The sequence below is a fragment of the Microtus pennsylvanicus genome, chromosome 4 (genome assembly GCF_037038515.1).
Source record: "Microtus pennsylvanicus isolate mMicPen1 chromosome 4, mMicPen1.hap1, whole genome shotgun sequence".
NCBI classification, from domain to species: domain Eukaryota; kingdom Metazoa; phylum Chordata; class Mammalia; order Rodentia; family Cricetidae; genus Microtus; species Microtus pennsylvanicus.
In genome coordinates this window covers 127853095-127871188 of record NC_134582.1, presented here as the reverse complement: position 1 = coordinate 127871188, position 18094 = coordinate 127853095, and the positions used below count along the sequence as shown (strand labels likewise).

The 18094-nt window shown below is 43.0% G+C and overlaps 1 protein-coding gene across 3 annotated transcripts in view; it reads right to left on the bottom strand.

The window, feature by feature from the left end:
* The window catches only part of Camk1d (calcium/calmodulin dependent protein kinase ID), a 407849-nt gene that overhangs the window by 6371 nt on the left and 383384 nt on the right, over window positions 1–18094 (bottom strand). The window contains exons 7-10 of one of the 3 annotated variants that reach the window (XM_075970441.1): window positions 16835–16947; window positions 14912–14990; window positions 7295–7382; window positions 5735–5856 (exon numbers count right to left, since the gene is read on the bottom strand). In XM_075970441.1, coding sequence (XP_075826556.1) covers window positions 5735–5856; window positions 7295–7382; window positions 14912–14990; window positions 16835–16947 — 402 coding nt within the window. The remainder of the gene's footprint in view (window positions 1–5734; window positions 5857–7294; window positions 7383–14911; window positions 14991–16834; window positions 16948–18094) is intronic. The other 2 variants (XM_075970439.1, XM_075970440.1) reach the window with 2 other exon arrangements.

Genomic DNA, 18094 nt, shown 5'->3' with positions numbered 1-18094 from the left:
TGTCTGTGATTGCTAGGTATGCTACCTTCTACTCCCGAGCTAAACTGGGAGATCCTGCCCTTTTCCTCACCCTGTAGGAAAATCTCCGCCATGTATTCAATTTACTTTACTCTCCGGGCCAACTTTTAGGTCCTTTTTTCTTTATAATTACTGCTTTGTATTTAAAAATAATATAGTATTCCACCACGACACATGATATCTGAGGCCTTATTTATTGAATACACTCTATATACGGTGTGTTGCACACTAGGATGGTACACTACTTTCTGTACTAGGCACTGGGATGGGTGTGGATTACATACCGTCATTACTAGGATGTTCATTCCTTTAATTTTTTTTTTACTATTTTAATTTGTGTATACTTGTGTTATGTTTGTGTGTGCAGACATCTGTACCTGTGTGTGGATGTCAGGGGACAACCTCAGATAGATATGTTTAGCCACTCTTCATCTTGTTTTCCTGTTTGTTTCTGAGGCAGTTGGCTGAGCTGGTTAGGCAGGCTGGCCAGTAAACCCTAGATTTGCCTGTCTTCAGCTCCCTATACTGGGATTGGGAGCATATGCCGCCATACCTGGTTGCATTACATGGTTCTGGCGATCATCAGTGCATGACAAAGAATTTAACCAGCTGAGAACAGACCATTTCTTACAACAGCTCCATGGAGTAGGCATTTTTTAAAATGAAAAAGGGTATGTACCCTGCTGTGGAATAATCCTTTTGAACACTGTAAATACATATTATTCTCATTGGTAAATAAAAAGCTGACAGGCTGGTAGCCAGACTGGAAGTATAGGCAGGACAGCCAAACACAGAAAGAATGCTGTGATGAAGAAGGGCAGAGTCAGGGAGACACCAACCAGCTGCAGAAGAAGCAGGGCATGTAGAAAATGAGGTAACAAGCCATGAGCCATGTGGCAAAGCATGATAAGAAATATGGATTAATTTAAATGTAAGAGTTAGGTAGTAATAAGCCTGAGCTATTGACTGGGCATTTATAACCAATATAAGCCTCAGTGTGTTTATTTGAGAGCAGCTATGGGACAGGAAAATTGTCTAGATATGGCACCCACTGTCTGGCAAAGATCCACATAAGACCTGAGAAAGTTCTAAAAAGGATCTAAACACACAGAAAGGAAGACACACTGGATTCCCTAGTCTCTCATGCCAGCCGTAGTACAGAGACACATCTCTGGACAACTGCCCACTAGATGAAACTGGCTGCCAACCACCATGAGTTAAGTGGCATGGCAGGTTTCTGCAATGTCTCATACTGGCTGCAGTACAGAGAGGCATTTCTCAGTTGCTGCTTTTAGACTTGAGCCATGAGCACCAGTTCACTGCATGACAGATTTGGGGTTTGCTCATGCAGACAGAAAAGTTTAAGAGATACACAGTAAGGACAGATTAAGATGGCAAAAACCTCTAAATGGGTTACAGTGTATTAAAAATATATGTAAGTTTGGGAGAGAAAAGAGAAAGAGTATATAAAATAGTTTTAGAATAAAATAGTAAAATCCTTTAAAAAGAAATAGAGTAATAGGAAATATAACAAGTCACATAAAGATGGAAAATATACAGAGTCTGGATTCTGTATGTTATTGTGTTGTCTTTAAAATTTTTGGCTGCCAAGAGACCTTGAATTATGGAAACTGCTAGATTTAACCAACCTATATATTTTAAAAATGTCTCAACTTCAAATCTTAAGTCAAAGTTCTGCTGTAGGAATTTGTACTGTCAGTAGCCTTTAAGTTACTTGCCCACTTGGGCGTGGCCTCTTATACTATTTACGCCTATGTAAAGCACATGTCTGGCCTCTTTTCTGGCTGTGGGATTCGGTTGCTGTTCTCCATTCCAGCAGAGGATTGTGATCTGTGAGTCTACCCCTAAATAAATAACCCTCTATTATAAGCTAGTGTGGTTGTATTTTTTAAGTGTCTATTGCCGAGAGAGAGAGAGAGAGAGAGAGAGAGAGAGAGAGAGAGAGAGAGAGAGAGAGAGAGAGAGAGAGAGAGAGAGATTATGCTTTTTTGCCATAGGAAATGAGAGGCTATTGGTTTGATTGAGAAAGACCCCCCTGAAAATCCTGGCTACAAACATAAAGAAATAAACCTAAAAGAACCTCAAGACATGTGATGTATATTTTATCTGTTCAAACACATAACAAAAAAAAATCATCTTTGGCTGACTCATGTATAATATAGTCTATGCTTGTATTAATGTACATATGGATGTTACCTTTAAAAGTTTATGTATTTTCAGAGCAAGGGGACAATACACCAATAAAAATAGATGTTCCAAGTAATCCAGCATTCCAAAGAGCTTCAAGATTGCTGGCTGAGAAGATACAGCCCCACAGACTACTCCATCTAAGACTTAACCCATTATTCTAAATTTTCTCACATTCCCCCAAACTCAGTGCCCCCAGTCATCAGAAAGGCATCTAGAAAACCATGCCCACATTCTCAAAAGATGGGTTGTGGTTGTTTATTATCATCTAAGGGGTTCAGTTACAAATTGTTATTGGTCATAATAAAAAAAAAGCTAAGCAAAGCCGGGCGGTGGTGGCGCACGCCTTTAATTCCAGCACTCAGGAGGCAGAGGCAGGCGGATCTCTGTGAGTTTGAGACCAGCCTGGTCTATAGAGCTAGTTCCAGGACAGGTTCCAAAGCCACAGAGAAACCCTGCCTCGAAAAACCAAAAAAAATTTAAAAAAAAAGCTAAGCAAAAGAATTAAACTCAAAGATCTCTTTTAAAAGGGGCATAAGATATAGAAATGATAAGATAAAACATCTACTTTATTCTAAAAATCAGCTATTAATCTGAGGATATTTTACATTAGTATGCATTTTTATTTATTGATACAAATTTAAAATTATTTCTACTATACTGTATGTCTGTTTCTATTCTTGTTTAGGCAAGTGTGTTTATGCAACTCATTTAGAATGTGATGTATAATTAAGAAATACAAATTAATAGTCATCTATAATAATCAAACTTATAGTCATGTTAGGTATGTTTTCAAGGTCATACCAAATATATTTAGATAGATATATGGCCTTGAAACACTTCAAAGACCTACAGAATATGGCATTTAATATATAACATAGTGCTTTTCACGACAGTGAGACATGCCTGGAAGCATCAATATATTTCAGGGAAGATAATGGACAGTAAAGAATCTCCATAAGGAATTTGCTTTTTTTATGGAAAAAGCTAATTATGTGGGCAAAGAAACTGCCCTTGCCTCAACTCCTGACAGTTACTGTCCAAACTGGACCAGCAGGATGCAAGGAAGGCAACTGCTGAACTTTGCCAAGACAAGGTAGGACAATTCTTCAAAATTGTATGCTTCACAGATATGCTAGGCCTGTAGGCCAGAGCTGGATACCCCAACAATACAGAGGAACTTTCAGTGATTGTCCAGGCAGCCTGATGTTCTTGTCATTAGGTAACATTTCATCCTTCTGGGTTCTCTGATGGAGTTAAAGACAAGATAGTTACAGTTTTCCTTAGTTATGATAGAAAACAAACTAGATATAAAACTTTAGATTCACCAAGATAAGATAGATAATAAAGTATCTTCTCTAATTTTGTCAAATACAAATGGACTGGATATTGTAATTGTAAGTCTCACTTAATAACTGTTCTGTTGTATACAGTTTTACTATGTTAAAAATCTTTTATTTAATTAGACAAAAGGGGAAATACTGTGGAATAATCCTTCTGTACAATGTGAATGTGTATTAATATCATTGGTTAATAAAAAGCTGACAGGCTAGTAAGCAGACAGGAAAGATAGGCAGGACAGCCAAACACAAGAATGCTGGGATGAAGAAGAGCAGAGTCAGGGAGATGCCAGTCAGGTGCTGAGGAAGCAGAACATATAAAAAATGGGTAACAAGCCATGAGCTAAATGGTAAAGCATAGATAAGAAATATGGATTAATTTAAATGTAAAAGTTAGATAGTAACAAGCCTGAGCTATTGGCCGATCATTTTTAAATAATCTTAAGTCTCTGGTCAGTTATTTCAGGAGCAGGCAATCGGGACAGGAAGACTCTGCCAACAGTACCCCAGGTCCAAATTTATATTCCAGGAAGTATATTGTATCACAGGACTCTGAAATAAGAATGTTCATGACTCCCACAAAATCTCTCCCAAGGCCTATGTTAGACAGTTTGGTTCTGTAATAGTGTTGTGTGGGGAGTAGACCATGAACCTATATTCATCAGGGGATTAATCCATTGATGAAATCAAAGTTGAATTGACTGTTGGGATGTGGGACCTAGCTGGAAGAAGTAGGTCACTGAAGGACAAACCATTCTCCCAGTCCTCTGTCCTTCTCTTGTCTCCCTCTTTCCTGGCTGCCATGAGTAACCACGGGCAGGAAGGACTGAAATTGTATGCCAAAACAACAATTCCCTCCTGGAACATGTTCCTCGCTGATGTGTTGTTACATAACAGAACACTGACTGGCAAAGCCTTGGAAGCCACTTAGTATGCAGCAGCTGTCAGACAGCACATCCCTAGCCACTCCATACACTTGGACATGGAGAGAATCATAAAACAAAGTATTAACATAAGCACAGCTGTTGATGCTGGTGTATGAAACTTTAAAGAAACAAGTAGTCAGCTGTGACGTTTCTTTTGGTTAAGGATGGTAAGAAGTATCTATGCTGGCAAGTCTAGGTGACCCAGAGATGTGCAATTGTGTCAGAGAAGCTCATGAAGATGTCATAAGAAAATTTAAGAATGAATAACAAGATTAGGATGACTCGTTTGGGGAGGAGGGATACTGGGGGCCAAACCCAGAGTCTTAACTTTGTTTCATACTAGGCAAATGCTCTACCCCTGAGCTACAACCTAAGCCTTTGCTTTTTTGAGATGTTTTACTGTGTTGCTCAGGCTGGCCTTGAACTTGGAATTCTTCACCTTCAGAGTGCTGAGATTATAGGTGTGTGCTACTCAGCAAAAAAGGGAACCCTTTTTCTAAGCCAAATAGGAAAGAGCATGAGCCCAATGGTTAGGGGGATGAGGGTTGATAACCTTCAAGGCAATGATTTTGAGGTAGAGAACCATAGGTTTGCTCCAGTAGGATATTAGTGGATATATATTCTCTCCAATGTGTCGTCATAGTAACAGAACACTGACTGGCAAGGCCCTGGATAGTTGATATATATATATATATATATATATATATATATATATATATATATATATATGGAGTAGGAGAGAATTAAAAGAGTAAGTGTGCCTTCAAGAATATCACAGTTTTTGCAAAGATGAAGGCAAATGCAATACCATCACTGTGACTTTTGCTGCAAAGTCAGTTTGGTGATTACAAATAAGTTCAAATACTCATCATCTCTGTAAAAACAACAACAAAAACAACAAAACCAAGACTTTAGAAACTAGTGCAACCTGGCCCTGAGGACTCTCCCAGCCCCTCACCAGCCCAGAAAGTGACTGAACAGTAAGAGGTAAATCAGAGGAAAGAGAGAGACCAAGAAGTGCTCAGGCCTTATCTTTGGTTGTGTGGTACTTGTGCCATAGATTTCTTATCTACAAACGGAAATGATCCTCACACAGGGTATTAATGTTGAATAATGTTCTAAGGTAATCATGAGCATCAAATGAGTTAGAACATTGCACAGTAAACCGTTGGTGCTCAGCTCTCCTGCCCAACCCGGACTCAACTCAAATGCCCGCTGAAGAATTCTGGGTTTGCTACATACGCACAATCTTTTTGGCTGGCCAAACTGAGGTTGCTTGAGACACTTGCATTTGAACTGTCCAGGCTGCTGCCGAGCTGTAGCCTTCGCATGTGCCTCACGACAGCCGTGGCGTTAAACGCTTGCTGAAATGGAGGAGAAAGGACAAAAAGGGTAGAGGAGGAGAGTGAGTTAGTTCAGGTAGTTGGAAAACACTCTGAGATGGCTTCCTTTCGCCTATCCAGAAACCACAAAAGCTGCAAAATTTCTCAGATACTCTAGGGCACTTTAGAAAGAAAATTTCTATCATTCTTTTCAAAAGTGCATACATTTATTCAGCTCTCTTCCCCATCCAAAATATATTTTGGAGATTAACTTGCTTTTGGCATGAATAATTTCAGAACAATACTCTATGTAATTTACAAACTGCGATTTTTAGAATCAAAAACATATATATCTTAATATGCAATACTTTAAAGTTGTGTTTATTTTTCTGTAATTGGTACCTTTTTTTTTCTTTTTTGGCATAGTTGGGACTGAACCTAAAGTTGTCTATAGACTAAGAAAATACCAGCTCTCTTTATACTTTTTAATTTTGTGAGGCTTTTACTGGGCTGTCCAAGCTGGCTTTGAATTTGTAATCCCTCTGTCTCAGGCTCCTGAATACCTGGAATTACAGGCCTTTACCACCAGGGCTGGTTCTGTAATTGATACTGCAATCTTAAGTAATGACATTACTTCCAATAATAAAGTAGATTAATGGAATCTTTAATTTTTCTTTTCCTTGGAAACAGTGTCTTCACTGTGCAATCCTGGCTGGCCTGCTCAAAGTCAGAGACTGGTCTTTCTCTCCCTCTGATTTCTGGGTTTAAAGGCATGCGCTACTGTGTCTGGCTCAATAGAACTAATTTTGTTTCTGTTGGCTCTCACAGCAAGACAGGTAGCTTCTAAATACTGATACCTATTAGAATATAATCAATAAATGATCATGAATTTCAATGGTTTAAATTCACTGATTTTTTTAAACCAGGAAACATTGAGTTCAACTAGGTTTTTATGTTTCCCTTTTCTCCTTTCCATGACTTTAATAAAGGGAACTATTTCATGACCAGCAAAGCAAAGGGAGACAGGAATGGTTGTGCTGCTTGAGCAATAACAAACAAGTGAGTTCCTGCATGGTTGCTGTCTGTAAGCCACAGATGGAAAACACTTAGTTCTTCCTCCACTGTGATCATTCCATAATCAAGTATCACTTAAATTTATGGTGCTGGAGACCTGGCTCAATGGTTAGGAGCACTGGCTGCTCTGTCAGAGGACCCGGTTCCATTCCTAGCACCCACAAAGAGGCTCACAACTATGTGTGCAAAGACATACATGCAGCCAAATACCACAACATAAAATAAAATATTTTTTAGAAAAATAAACTTAGCAAAATTTATTGAGTAAGGTTCTGGGAATTCCTGTTCAAATATTCAAGGGCCAATTAGAAACATAACGCGATCTAATTGGAGAACCACTTTCTCCAGAATGGTTTAAGATCCCTGGGAATTTGGCAAACACGAAATAGGCACACTTAGCACTTACTCTCCATTTGCTTTTTGCAAAATTCTTCCTGATCTGAGCGCTGACGGATTCATGAATGTTCTTGTTGAGGGCGGTGTCACCAGCAATCCTGAAACACAGGCAAAGAAACTTCCTCAGAAAGTGTTCTTGTGACCTCTGAGTCCCATGCTGCTGTCCCTGGAAGGCTCTCTCAGCCCCAGGGAAGTTGAAGCTGGTGGCTGGCTGCTGTCCTTCTAGGCTGTGTAGTTCCCAAGATGAACTGTGCTTAAGCTCACACAAGCCAGAAGCCCCACGTCTACAGTGTCTTCAGCATCCTACCCAGGATCTACCAACGCACCAACGCCCTACGGGTCCACTTTCTACCTTCTCTCATGTTTTTCCTCTTTCAGCCCAGTCCCAGGAACATTAGAATCCATGGTAGCTAGGAATCCTGAGTGCACATCCCTCGGGTCCACTCCTCTCTCCTCACCAACATTAGCCCTTCAGGGCTTTTCAAAGCTTTCGCTTTTTCTCCTTAGCTGGCCCTGGTTTCTAGTTTCCTTGTAGACAAGACCCCTACACACTGCCCCCTCTGGTAACTTTAACTCGGCTTGGCTCATGTTCTAGAAAGTTCCTATGGCTCCCAGGACCATGTCCACTCTATATTCATGGCCACAGGTGGGTTTATTGGAGCTCTTACTTTTTCCAAGCCTTCTCCCCCAACTCCCTCCCATCCTTTCTCATCTTGCTTCTCACTCTGCTTACAGTCTCCTTCAGAGTGGCCAGGAATTCCCTAAGGTCACATACAATTCAGACCATCCGTCTTGGCCACACACCCTTTCCTTCACACCAATGCTGTCTTCTATATCCAACTGATTCTTCCTCCAGGTCAGGGAAAGCTTCCTTCTGTTCTAAGTCTTCCCTGGAGTTTGACCTGGAATTTTTCACCCTAAACTATTCAATTCTAAGTTGGTCTTTGGTATCTATGAAAGAAGTTATTGAGCAAGGAAGCTTCAGAGTCCTGGACTACCTTTCTGGCCAGAAGGTACCTGCTATGGGAAAAAACCTTTCATCACCTGGACATGGACTGCCCTGGACATCAAATGGGCCTCCCACTGCAGAATGCCATCTTCAGTGGGTACCAAGCATGAAAGGAATAAGCTCTGGACTTGCTGAGACCAAGGCTCATCCTGTCCAGCTTCTTTCCCTGTAGAACTGCCCGCGGTCCAGGACCGAGACTGAGTCTGTGCCAGGCTGATACCCCAGCTCACAGCAACCTCCTCCTGTATCCCCAAATGTATCCCTCTCTCTTCCCAGAAGGACCCAAAAGATGCTCAGAGATGAACTGAAGTGAACCAAGTTTCCACTTTGAGCCTCTCCCAGTTGCCTCCCTTCCCCAGACACACATCAGTGAAAGAGAAACAAGGGATGTGGATGATCAACAGGAAGCAAGAAGAATGAGAATGTGCTGGGAACCGGAGACACCTCAGTGAATCTTCTGTGCCACATAGGATGTATGTGTGGGCACATGTACCGTGTGTGTGCATACATGTGGAGGCCAGAGGTTAGCCTTAAGTGTCGTTCCTTAGGAGTCATGCATTTTGTTCCTTTATTTTTTTTGTAAGACAAGGTCTCTTACTTGAATTAGGCTATGCTAACTGGCCACCAGGTTTCAGAGATCTTCCTGTCTTTGTCTCCCCAGCAGTGGCACCTCAGGCATGTACCACCATGCCTGGCAGGTCTTCCTACTTGGGCAACAAGCACTTTATGAGTTGACCTATTTCCCTCAGAATCCTTCTGTATCGTCTTTAACAGTTCTGTCCTCAGAAAATGGTGCTAATTCTAACGAATCTGTGCTCAGCTCTTTCCTGGAAATTACTGGGCCAGAAAGATAGGAAGTGTGCTGAGAATGGTTGTAGGCCAGAGCTGGATCCAAACTGAACATCTTGGTGGGGTAGATACCGGAGGAGGGGACCCTGGCACTTTACTTCCACCTGCCTGTCAGTAGCCTGGTCTCCCAACACCCTGAGTCGGAGCCTGTTGTCTGGGTACTGCTTCCCATGCCTCCTGGTGGGCTATTACAGGCCAAAATCTAAGGAACCGCTGCTGGGTTATTTTAGGAATGTCTCCCGCTCTCTTCCTACAGCCCTCAGCTGGGCTGCATGTGGGTCAGAGTCAAGCTGGCAGCATGTGGCTCAGCGGTACCGCTGGGCATCCTTCAAAGTGGTTGAAGTCCAAGGGTGCTATTCAGTCTATCTGGACAGCTAGGAATAGACAAGGGGACAGTACTTCTGGAGTTGCACGATTCTGCGGGTCAGTCATGAGGAGCTGATTGGGGCTTTTCTTTTCTCTGCTGGACAAGAGGGAAGTGCCAGTTTGTAACAGCGAATCCTAGTGCAAAGCATACATGATTTAATACATGTGCAAGTACATTTCTCATTCCGTGTCAGAAGGCTCCTTCATTTCTTCTCTGTCCCTTCTGACCCTACTCTATTTGGGGATCTAGAGCTTTTCCAAGCTCAGTTTTACTTTTATAATCTCCCAAGGCCAGCATTTTCTAAATCCAGCTTCAAATCAGAGCCTACTGTTTATAAGCAGTTAAGCTGTGTTTATTCACAACTCATATCAGCATTAGGCAAGCTGACCCCACGGATAGAACAATCACTTGCTTGTGCACACGTGCACATTTACACGGAGGCCTGAAGCTGATGAGGCTGTCTTCCTGCATCGCTCTCATTGGCCCTGGATCTTCCCAATTCAACTAGACTGGCTGTTCTGGGAGCTCCAGGGCTGTTTCTATCTCTGTCTCCCCAGCACTGGGATGATAGGCCTCTGAAGCCATGTCAGGGTTTTGTGGTTCTGGGAGATTGAACTCATGTCCTCATGCTGGTGTGTGTGTGTGTGTGTGTGTGTGTGTGTGTGTTTCAGACATGTTCTACTTTCTCTGATTCTGCCATTTAGTCCAAATGGGCTTGGTGATGTCTGGTATACCTCCCAACCATAGTCTCTGGGACTACTTCCCAATTCCCATGGCCAAGCAGAGCCAGCATGTCTGGGATCTTGCAGAGGGATGGAATCTCAGTCAACCTTTAGGGGTATGATGCTAAATTTTATACGTCAACTTGGCTATGGCATGGCACCCAGATATTTGAACATATGCTAGATTCAATGTTCTGGCCAAAGTATTTCTTAGATAATTCTAGTAGAGTTTCAGTTATTCACATCCCACGCGTGAGCCTTATCCATCAGTGGAAGACAAAAGGAGGAGACTGTGTCTTAGGGTTCTCGCTGCTATGTTCACAATTTCCTGGGTCTCTCTGTACATTTTCGATTTCCTAGACCCCACAATTATATGAGCAATTGTCTTAATTCTTTAAAATCAATTTCTCTCCTGCTGATTGACTTTATTTGCTTGTCAATTAAGACAGAGATAAATATTCAGGGCAATCTGACCTGGAAATGAGCCCTACAAGCTGTGAGACAGGGATGGGTTCCTATCCTACTATTTGCCAATTCCTGTACTTTGGCTCCCAGTGAAGAGTTTGCATGTTCCTTATAAGGTTTCAGAATGAGAAAGGCCAAACCCCAAATGAAAGTGGGCTTAGAAATAGCTGCTAAATGGTACTGACTAGCTTCTGAAGAAAGAGCCCTATTCTTTCTGGAGCGGTCAGTTCTGAGGTCCAGGAAAGCATATGTGCTTCCCAGGGGCTCTCCTGAGCTTGGGTGGGGACAACAACGTGTGTGAACACCAAGCTCTGAGAGTTCGAGTGTGTTTGAACAAGTGTGGTTGAACATGAAGCTCTGGGGATTTGAGTGTGTCAGGAGCACAGTTCTGAGACCAGCAAGGTTGGTAGGGCTTCACTGCAGGCGTTCTTCTACCTCCTGCCGGCTCCCAGCTGGACCCACATTTTCTGTTGTCTGTCTGGGCAATTCTCCCTTGTGGAGTCAAGGACCTCACAATGTAGAGAAGAGTGAGGCTTGAGTGAGGCTTGATGATGCTCATATCAAATGTATGTTATCACTTCCTGGTGTCTGGATCCTGAGCATTTGGAAATACAGTAAAAACGGAAGAGCTTGTAATGAGGCTTCTGGTTAGGAAACCCTGGGTGGTACAGCTCTCAGGCTTCCAAGGATGACTTCAAATCTTTGTCCCCAGCTTGACTTCTCTCCTGGGTGCCACACTTCTTCAGTGTGAACCTACCCTGACGTTCCAAATGCCACACCTTACTCAGATCCAATTCATCATTTCTAAGTCACGCTGTCATACTCCTGATCCCAAGTGTGTCTCATTATTAGGCCCCCTCTTCTCTTCTCTGTACCTTCCTGCCCTGTACTCGAGACCCCCTCGAGCTTCCCTTCCCCAGTCTTGTAACCAGACAGGGCTTTCTGAATGTCAATTTGTTCTACTTGGTGAAGAAGGCTTGGAATCACATGTGGGTTATGAGTTCAAGGTCAGCCCGGACAGTTCAGAAAGACCTCAAATTGGTTTAAAATTCGAAAAAGAGGCTAGGGATATAGTTTGGTGTTAGGTCACTTACCTAACACATTTAAGACCCTCGGTTCAGTACCAGAAAATAAAAACAGCACCAGCAACAGCAACAACAAATATATAAATAAAAAATCTCATCACCCTGCCTAAAACCCAAGGCCCCTTTGCTAGAAGGGCACAGTTCAATTTCTTAGGACCCTAATAAAATATTAAAAATGTACATATGTCACAGATATGTTAGGTGCCAGGTGGTCTTGTTTGTTACATGTACTATCTTAATTAACCCCTTGAGAATCCCTCCAGGGTATGCATTATCATGTATGATCTATAGTCTGTGGAGGATGCCCAAGGGGTCTAAGCATTTACCTACCCAGACAGTAAGAGATGAAGCTAGGCCAGACCCCCACTAATCCTCACTCTGGATTCTAGATTCATCTCTTGCCTGTCTCCCTTTATTCTACAATACCGAGGAATATCAAGTACCATGGTTCGATTCTGGACATTCAGTGTTTAGACCTATTCTGGGCCTATGCGTACTCATCTTGCTTGGCGTTCCTTGCCTTCCTGTGGGCTGGGCGACAACCTTCTTCTGCTCAAAAATGTGGCTCGGCACCAGATCTGTTTGGGCCTGGTCTAATCTCCTGAAGTTTCAAGAAAGAGAATTTGATTGTTTTTTTCTTTTTTTAAGAGAGAGACTACCTTTCCCTATCATGGAGGCAGAAGGAACCTCCCTGAGGATCTTTAGACAGTAAATGGTTGCTGGAAGAGAGGCAGACGTTTTCCAGTGGTCTGCCCACGGGTAAGGCACCCATATAAGCAACTTCACACACACTTATGTAACTAAACTTGCTAGGGCTCTCTCTCTCCTTAGACACACACATGCGCACACACACGTCTGTGTATGTGACAAGTAGAAGGGGACCTAGTGTGGGAGAAGGAGGACCATCGTGGGAATGGGAAGGGAACAAGTGAGGGCAGTAGGAATGGAGGTGATCAAAGCACACACACATATGAAATGCCAGAATGAAACCCATCCTCATATATAATCAATATTTGCTAATAAAACTGTTTTTAAAGAGGTGTAGAGACGGCTCAGTAGTTCAGAGCACACATTGCTCCTGCGGAGAACCCAGGTTCAATTCCCAGCACTCAAATCAGATGGTTTACAACTGCCTGTAATTCCAGGGCCATAGTGATCTGATGCCTTCTTCTGGATGCCATAGGCACCTGAACTTATGTGTGCATATATCCACACGCAGATCCACAGACATGCATGTACTTAACAATAATACATCTTTAAAATGGAGAAAGCAGACTTTAATATGCCCTTTTCTTGCTTCCTACAGAGTGGGGTTGGGTTATTGAACAAACTTGAGGAAGCCTGACACTTCTTGTTGTATGATAATCTCAAAAGTCTGGTGCCTCCAAAGGCGTGTGAAGGAAGGAAAACTTTACCGTATTGCCATCATGTACATAAACCCATCTCTGAAGTTACTAAGAAATATCTCAGTGACACACAATCAGAACTGCCCAACTTTCCCGGAAATCCTTCCCTTGCTTCCCCACCTTCTGCTGTTGCCCTTCTTCTTTATACAATGAAAAGCATTCACCGTGGAGCCAGGCCTTTCTGACTGGAGTCCTGACTTTGCCATTAGCTAGTTATGGTGTCTTTACTTGGTCACTCTCTCTTTATATCTGAAGTGAATAGAAAACCTACCTCCCAGGGTTACTGGAGACAGAGAGAAAAAAGGAGTGGATACTTGAAAAGGGTGAATACTGGAACACAAAGAGACTCAACAGACGGCAGGAGTGATGAATTAGAATACTGTGAAACTGGGCTATGACACTGCTTCTAAGTGGGTCCCCTGAGGAGGGTTAACAGCGTGGAGGGAATGCTTTAGAAGATGACGGACCAAACACAGAGCTGTTTTCTATGGTGCTCCTTATGGGAACTTCTTCCTGAATAATTTAAGGTTCTCTCTGTCTCTCTGTCTCTCTGTCTTTCCCTCTCCCTCTCTCCCTCCCTTCTTCCCTCCCTCTCTCCCTCCTCTCTCCCCCCATACACATGTATGCTGGTATGCTGGGAGAATAGACCCAAAGCCTTGAACATACTAGACAAGGGATCTACCACTGAGCTACACCGCATTGCCTCTATGTTCATTATACTGTGTGTTCTAGTTTACATGTTTAATATGTTCATAGGTAATTGTTCAAAGTCTAGCCCTTAGCTTAGCATTAGTGAGAGGTGGTAAATATCTTTGAAAATATTCATTAGGTAGGGCTTCATGGCGGTCTTTAGATCTTAGGAGTACCCTTGAATGAAACTATGGCATACTGATCTCTTTCTCTCGTTTCCTGGCTACCATGAGGTGGGCTTCTTGCTCGACCATGAATTCCCACTGCTTGCCAAAGACTCCACCACCAGCTGAACCCTCTGAAACAGTGAGCCAAAAGAAAACCATTGTCTTTTAAAGTCCATCATCTCAGGTAATTTGTTACAGTAAAAGAAATCTAATCCACTGAATATAGTTTTCTACTTGGGTACTTGTTTCAAAGTGAATGCTCATGGGTCTGTAACAAACCGGACAGCTGCTCTGTCTAGACGCTGTGTGAATCTCTTTACGTGAACTAGCTCCACTATTTCCTATGGTAACTTAGTAAATTAGGACTGTTACTCCCAATTAAAAGTGAGAAAGCTGACACTTAGCAAGCAAGTGTAACCCAAAGTCACAGTTAGCTGTCAGTGTTTGGGTTCCAATCTCATGACATAAACACAACACTGATAGTGTGTGGGATGCCATAAAGCATAAGTGAGCCTCTTTAGAGTTAAAGAAACACTAATGGGGGAAAAAAAAACACAAGAAAGAAAGGTGTACACTCCAATCAATGCCTCTCTGCGTGTTTTCCTTTAGCAAAAGTGATCCCTAGAGCCACCTATAAGATGAAAAGCTACCTGGTATCTTATGTGACTTAACATCTGAGTGCATTCTGAAGTCTGTATCCTGAGGATGTGGAAAGGTACAAACACTGGCTCGGGAGAGGAGGGAAACCCCTGCCAGAATGAGCTGAAGTAAACACCTGAGTGTTTTCACGATGAAGAGGAGCCAGTAAAAAGCCTACTCTGGGAGGGTGTGGGATGGCACGGCCCTCCCAAAGGTGATCGTCCTTACCATGGGTGCCGAGCTGCCTGCTCACAAGTGTATCTTTTATTTGGGTCCTTCTCCATCAGATTCCGAATGAAGTCTTTGGCTGTTCAAAAAGAAAGCACAGGGCACAGAATCACTTTGTGGGCTGAAATGTGACAATAAGACACCCTTGTGGTTTAAATATGAGGAGAGACCAGCTATTCGCCTTCCCTTTACCTTATACACAGGGACACCAGTGTTTAGATAACAGCAGAAGCATGGCTGGTACTCCAAGAGAGACCCAGTGAACGAAAAGGTGGCAGAGCCAGGCTGGGACCCTGACTTCTGGCTCTAAGTTCTTTTATGCTAGCTACTAATGGTGCCTTTGGTCTAGAGAATAAAGGGAATAATCTTCATAATCACACGCTCTTCAGTTCACTGTTGCCTTAGAGAGATGCTCTGGGGGTGACCTCTGAATGTGTTCTCGCTGGTTCCTCTAAACCCACTGAGTTGCTGCAAAGCCATCAGGTCATGGGGCCAGGTGTGGGGATACCCCAGAGGAGCATCTGCATCACACTTGAGTTACCCAGTGAATGAGATGTTGCAAAGAAATAGCAGGACATACCCTGGTGTGGTAGAGAAGTCTTGGCCACCATGGATAGGGCAAAGCTCGTGGATAGGATGTTAAGAATGGGAGGGAGAGGGTCACAGAACCCAAAGCTGATATTATATGCCAGCTTGGAACCTGTTGCCCTGTAGGGCATGCAGCTTACTGCCCACAGAACTGAACTTCTAGAGAAAACCTCTGGCTTCTAAGTTCCAAAGTCTAGTATTCCCTGCAAGGTCTGTTTTAGCTGACGGTTACTGAAGGTTGAAGTGGTGGAGGTTGGTTGAGGAAACAGGCAAGGGGGTGCCAGTTAGGAGTAAGTAATATAAATAATAAAAATGATCTGTACAAACAGCTCAACAGAGAGTGCTGCTCCCCTCCCTTCTTTCCTCTGTGGTTTTCCCCTCTTCACCTGGGCCTGGGTTTGCTTTGTCCCCTGGAAAGGATGGTAAGCTTCAGTGTGTGTACTGTGTCTCAAACATGGGCTCTGAACAACAAAATCACAACTTCAGCCAAAAGACTTCTATCATGCAAACCATGGCTGCTCAATGCAAGAATGTCTTGCTGAGGATACGTGACTTCACAAATACAATCCTGCCATAACTAGTAAACTTCAGGAAAATTGGGGCTTAAAGTCCCAGTTCTGCTAAGTACTGACTCCATAAACTAGAACAGGTTGTTTTACCCAATGGAGCTTTAGTTTCATCATCAGTCAAGTAAGGATAATATAAATACCCATCTAGTGGGTCATCTTGAGGACTGAGTGAGTTAGTGCATGTCCAGGACTTCTAGCACTCAGCACCTGGATGGTAGCCATCAAATGCCAGATAATAATATGTCATCCCTAGAGCGTCCCTATCAGGGAGAGGTAGATGTGCAAGTCTACATCCCTTGGCCAGGGCAATACATCTCAAGTCTATCCTCCAAGTCAACCTTAAGGATGTAGCTCATAGAACTTTCTCAGGAGCGACCATAGACTAAAAGCTGGTGGACACCGCAAGTTCTTTATTGAGATCCTAACTTCCACAATGAGGATGTCTGAAATGGCCCTTTGGGAGGTGATTAGGACATACAGGCAGGGTTTTCACGGAAGACATGAGTGTTCTTATGAAAGAGACTCAGAAAGTCTTGCTCATGCCCCATTTGTGAACAAACCATACCAAGAAGACAGTTGCTTATGAATTAGAAGGCAGGCCCAGTGTACTTCACCCTTTAGAATTATACAAAATAAACATTTGGAATTTAAGTTACACAGACTGTGGAATTTTGTTACAGTAACCCCATAGAAGACAGCAGTCTCAGGACCATTCTGAGCCCCAGGGTCCCTGGGCTTCTGGATGTAAATGCTATGAGAGACCCACCAGAGTCGGAGATGTCATCCCAGTAGGGGGAATCAAACTCATATTCTGCCTTGAGGATCTGTTCAAAGAGCTTCGAGTCATTTTCATCGTAAAAAGGAGGGTAGCCACAAAGCCTGCAAGACAAGAGGGAGTAAGATTTGAGCGTGTGCACAGTCACCATGCTGGGTTCATACTTTGCCTGGAAGGAACACACATGATGGATCCATCCATCAAATCAAGGGAACCCACCCTGAGTACGCTGAAGTTAAAGCCCAGTGAAGGAACTACACCCTCTGGACATGAACACACCATAGATGTGAAAATGTCTTCCCAAGCAGCAAAAAGGTTAACTCCATCATGCCCAGAGCCAAATACACAGATTCATAATTCCACCGTAAATCTTTCTTCTCTGTTTTTATTTACTAGTATGTGCATATGATGTGTACGATGTGTTTGTAAGGGTGCACATGTGCCGTGGTGAGTGCACATGGTAGGCAGAGGACACTTTGGTGTCACTTCTTGTCTTCCGTCTTGCTATAGTTTCTGGGGACTGAAGTAAGGTCACAAACACTTTTATCTGCTGAACCACCTTGCCACCCCCATACCATTTTACATGGCATTAACAGAATTCTATGAACCCTAGAAACCCACCAGACAATCTCCCATGTGTGGATGTTATTAATCATGTCTGTAACACTGTCCCCAGCTGTCAGGCTGGTAACAGGAACAAACAAATGAATACTTGACCATCTTCCTAGACCCTTTGGATTCATTCATTTTGAAGCTAAGGAGGAAGAGGGAATTTTACAACCTGGATATTAAGTTCCGAGGACTCATCCTGACCTGTGTGTTATCATTCCACCAAGTAGAAATCAGAAATGTTATAATTTTTTTCCATTATAATCAACAAACATCCACAGGAGGCATCTCAAGCTACCACACGGTAGAATCACAACACCGCAGCCAAGGTGCCATTGGGCCATTTCAAAGACAACGTCTCAATGGTCCAACTAGGATAGTGCTAGAAACACATTAAAGCTCTGGAGAGACCAAGGGTCATCTTGCAACTGTGTCAAGAGCATACAGGTCAAGCCGGGCGATGGTGGCACATGCCTTTAATTTCAGCACTCGGGAGGCAGAGGCAGGCGGATCTCTGTGAGTTCAAGACCAGCTTGGTCTACAGAGCTAGTTCCAGGACAGGCTCCAAAGCCACAGAGAAACCCTGTCTCGAAAAACCAAAAAAAAAAAAAAAAAAAAAAAAAAAGAGCAGACAGGTCAATT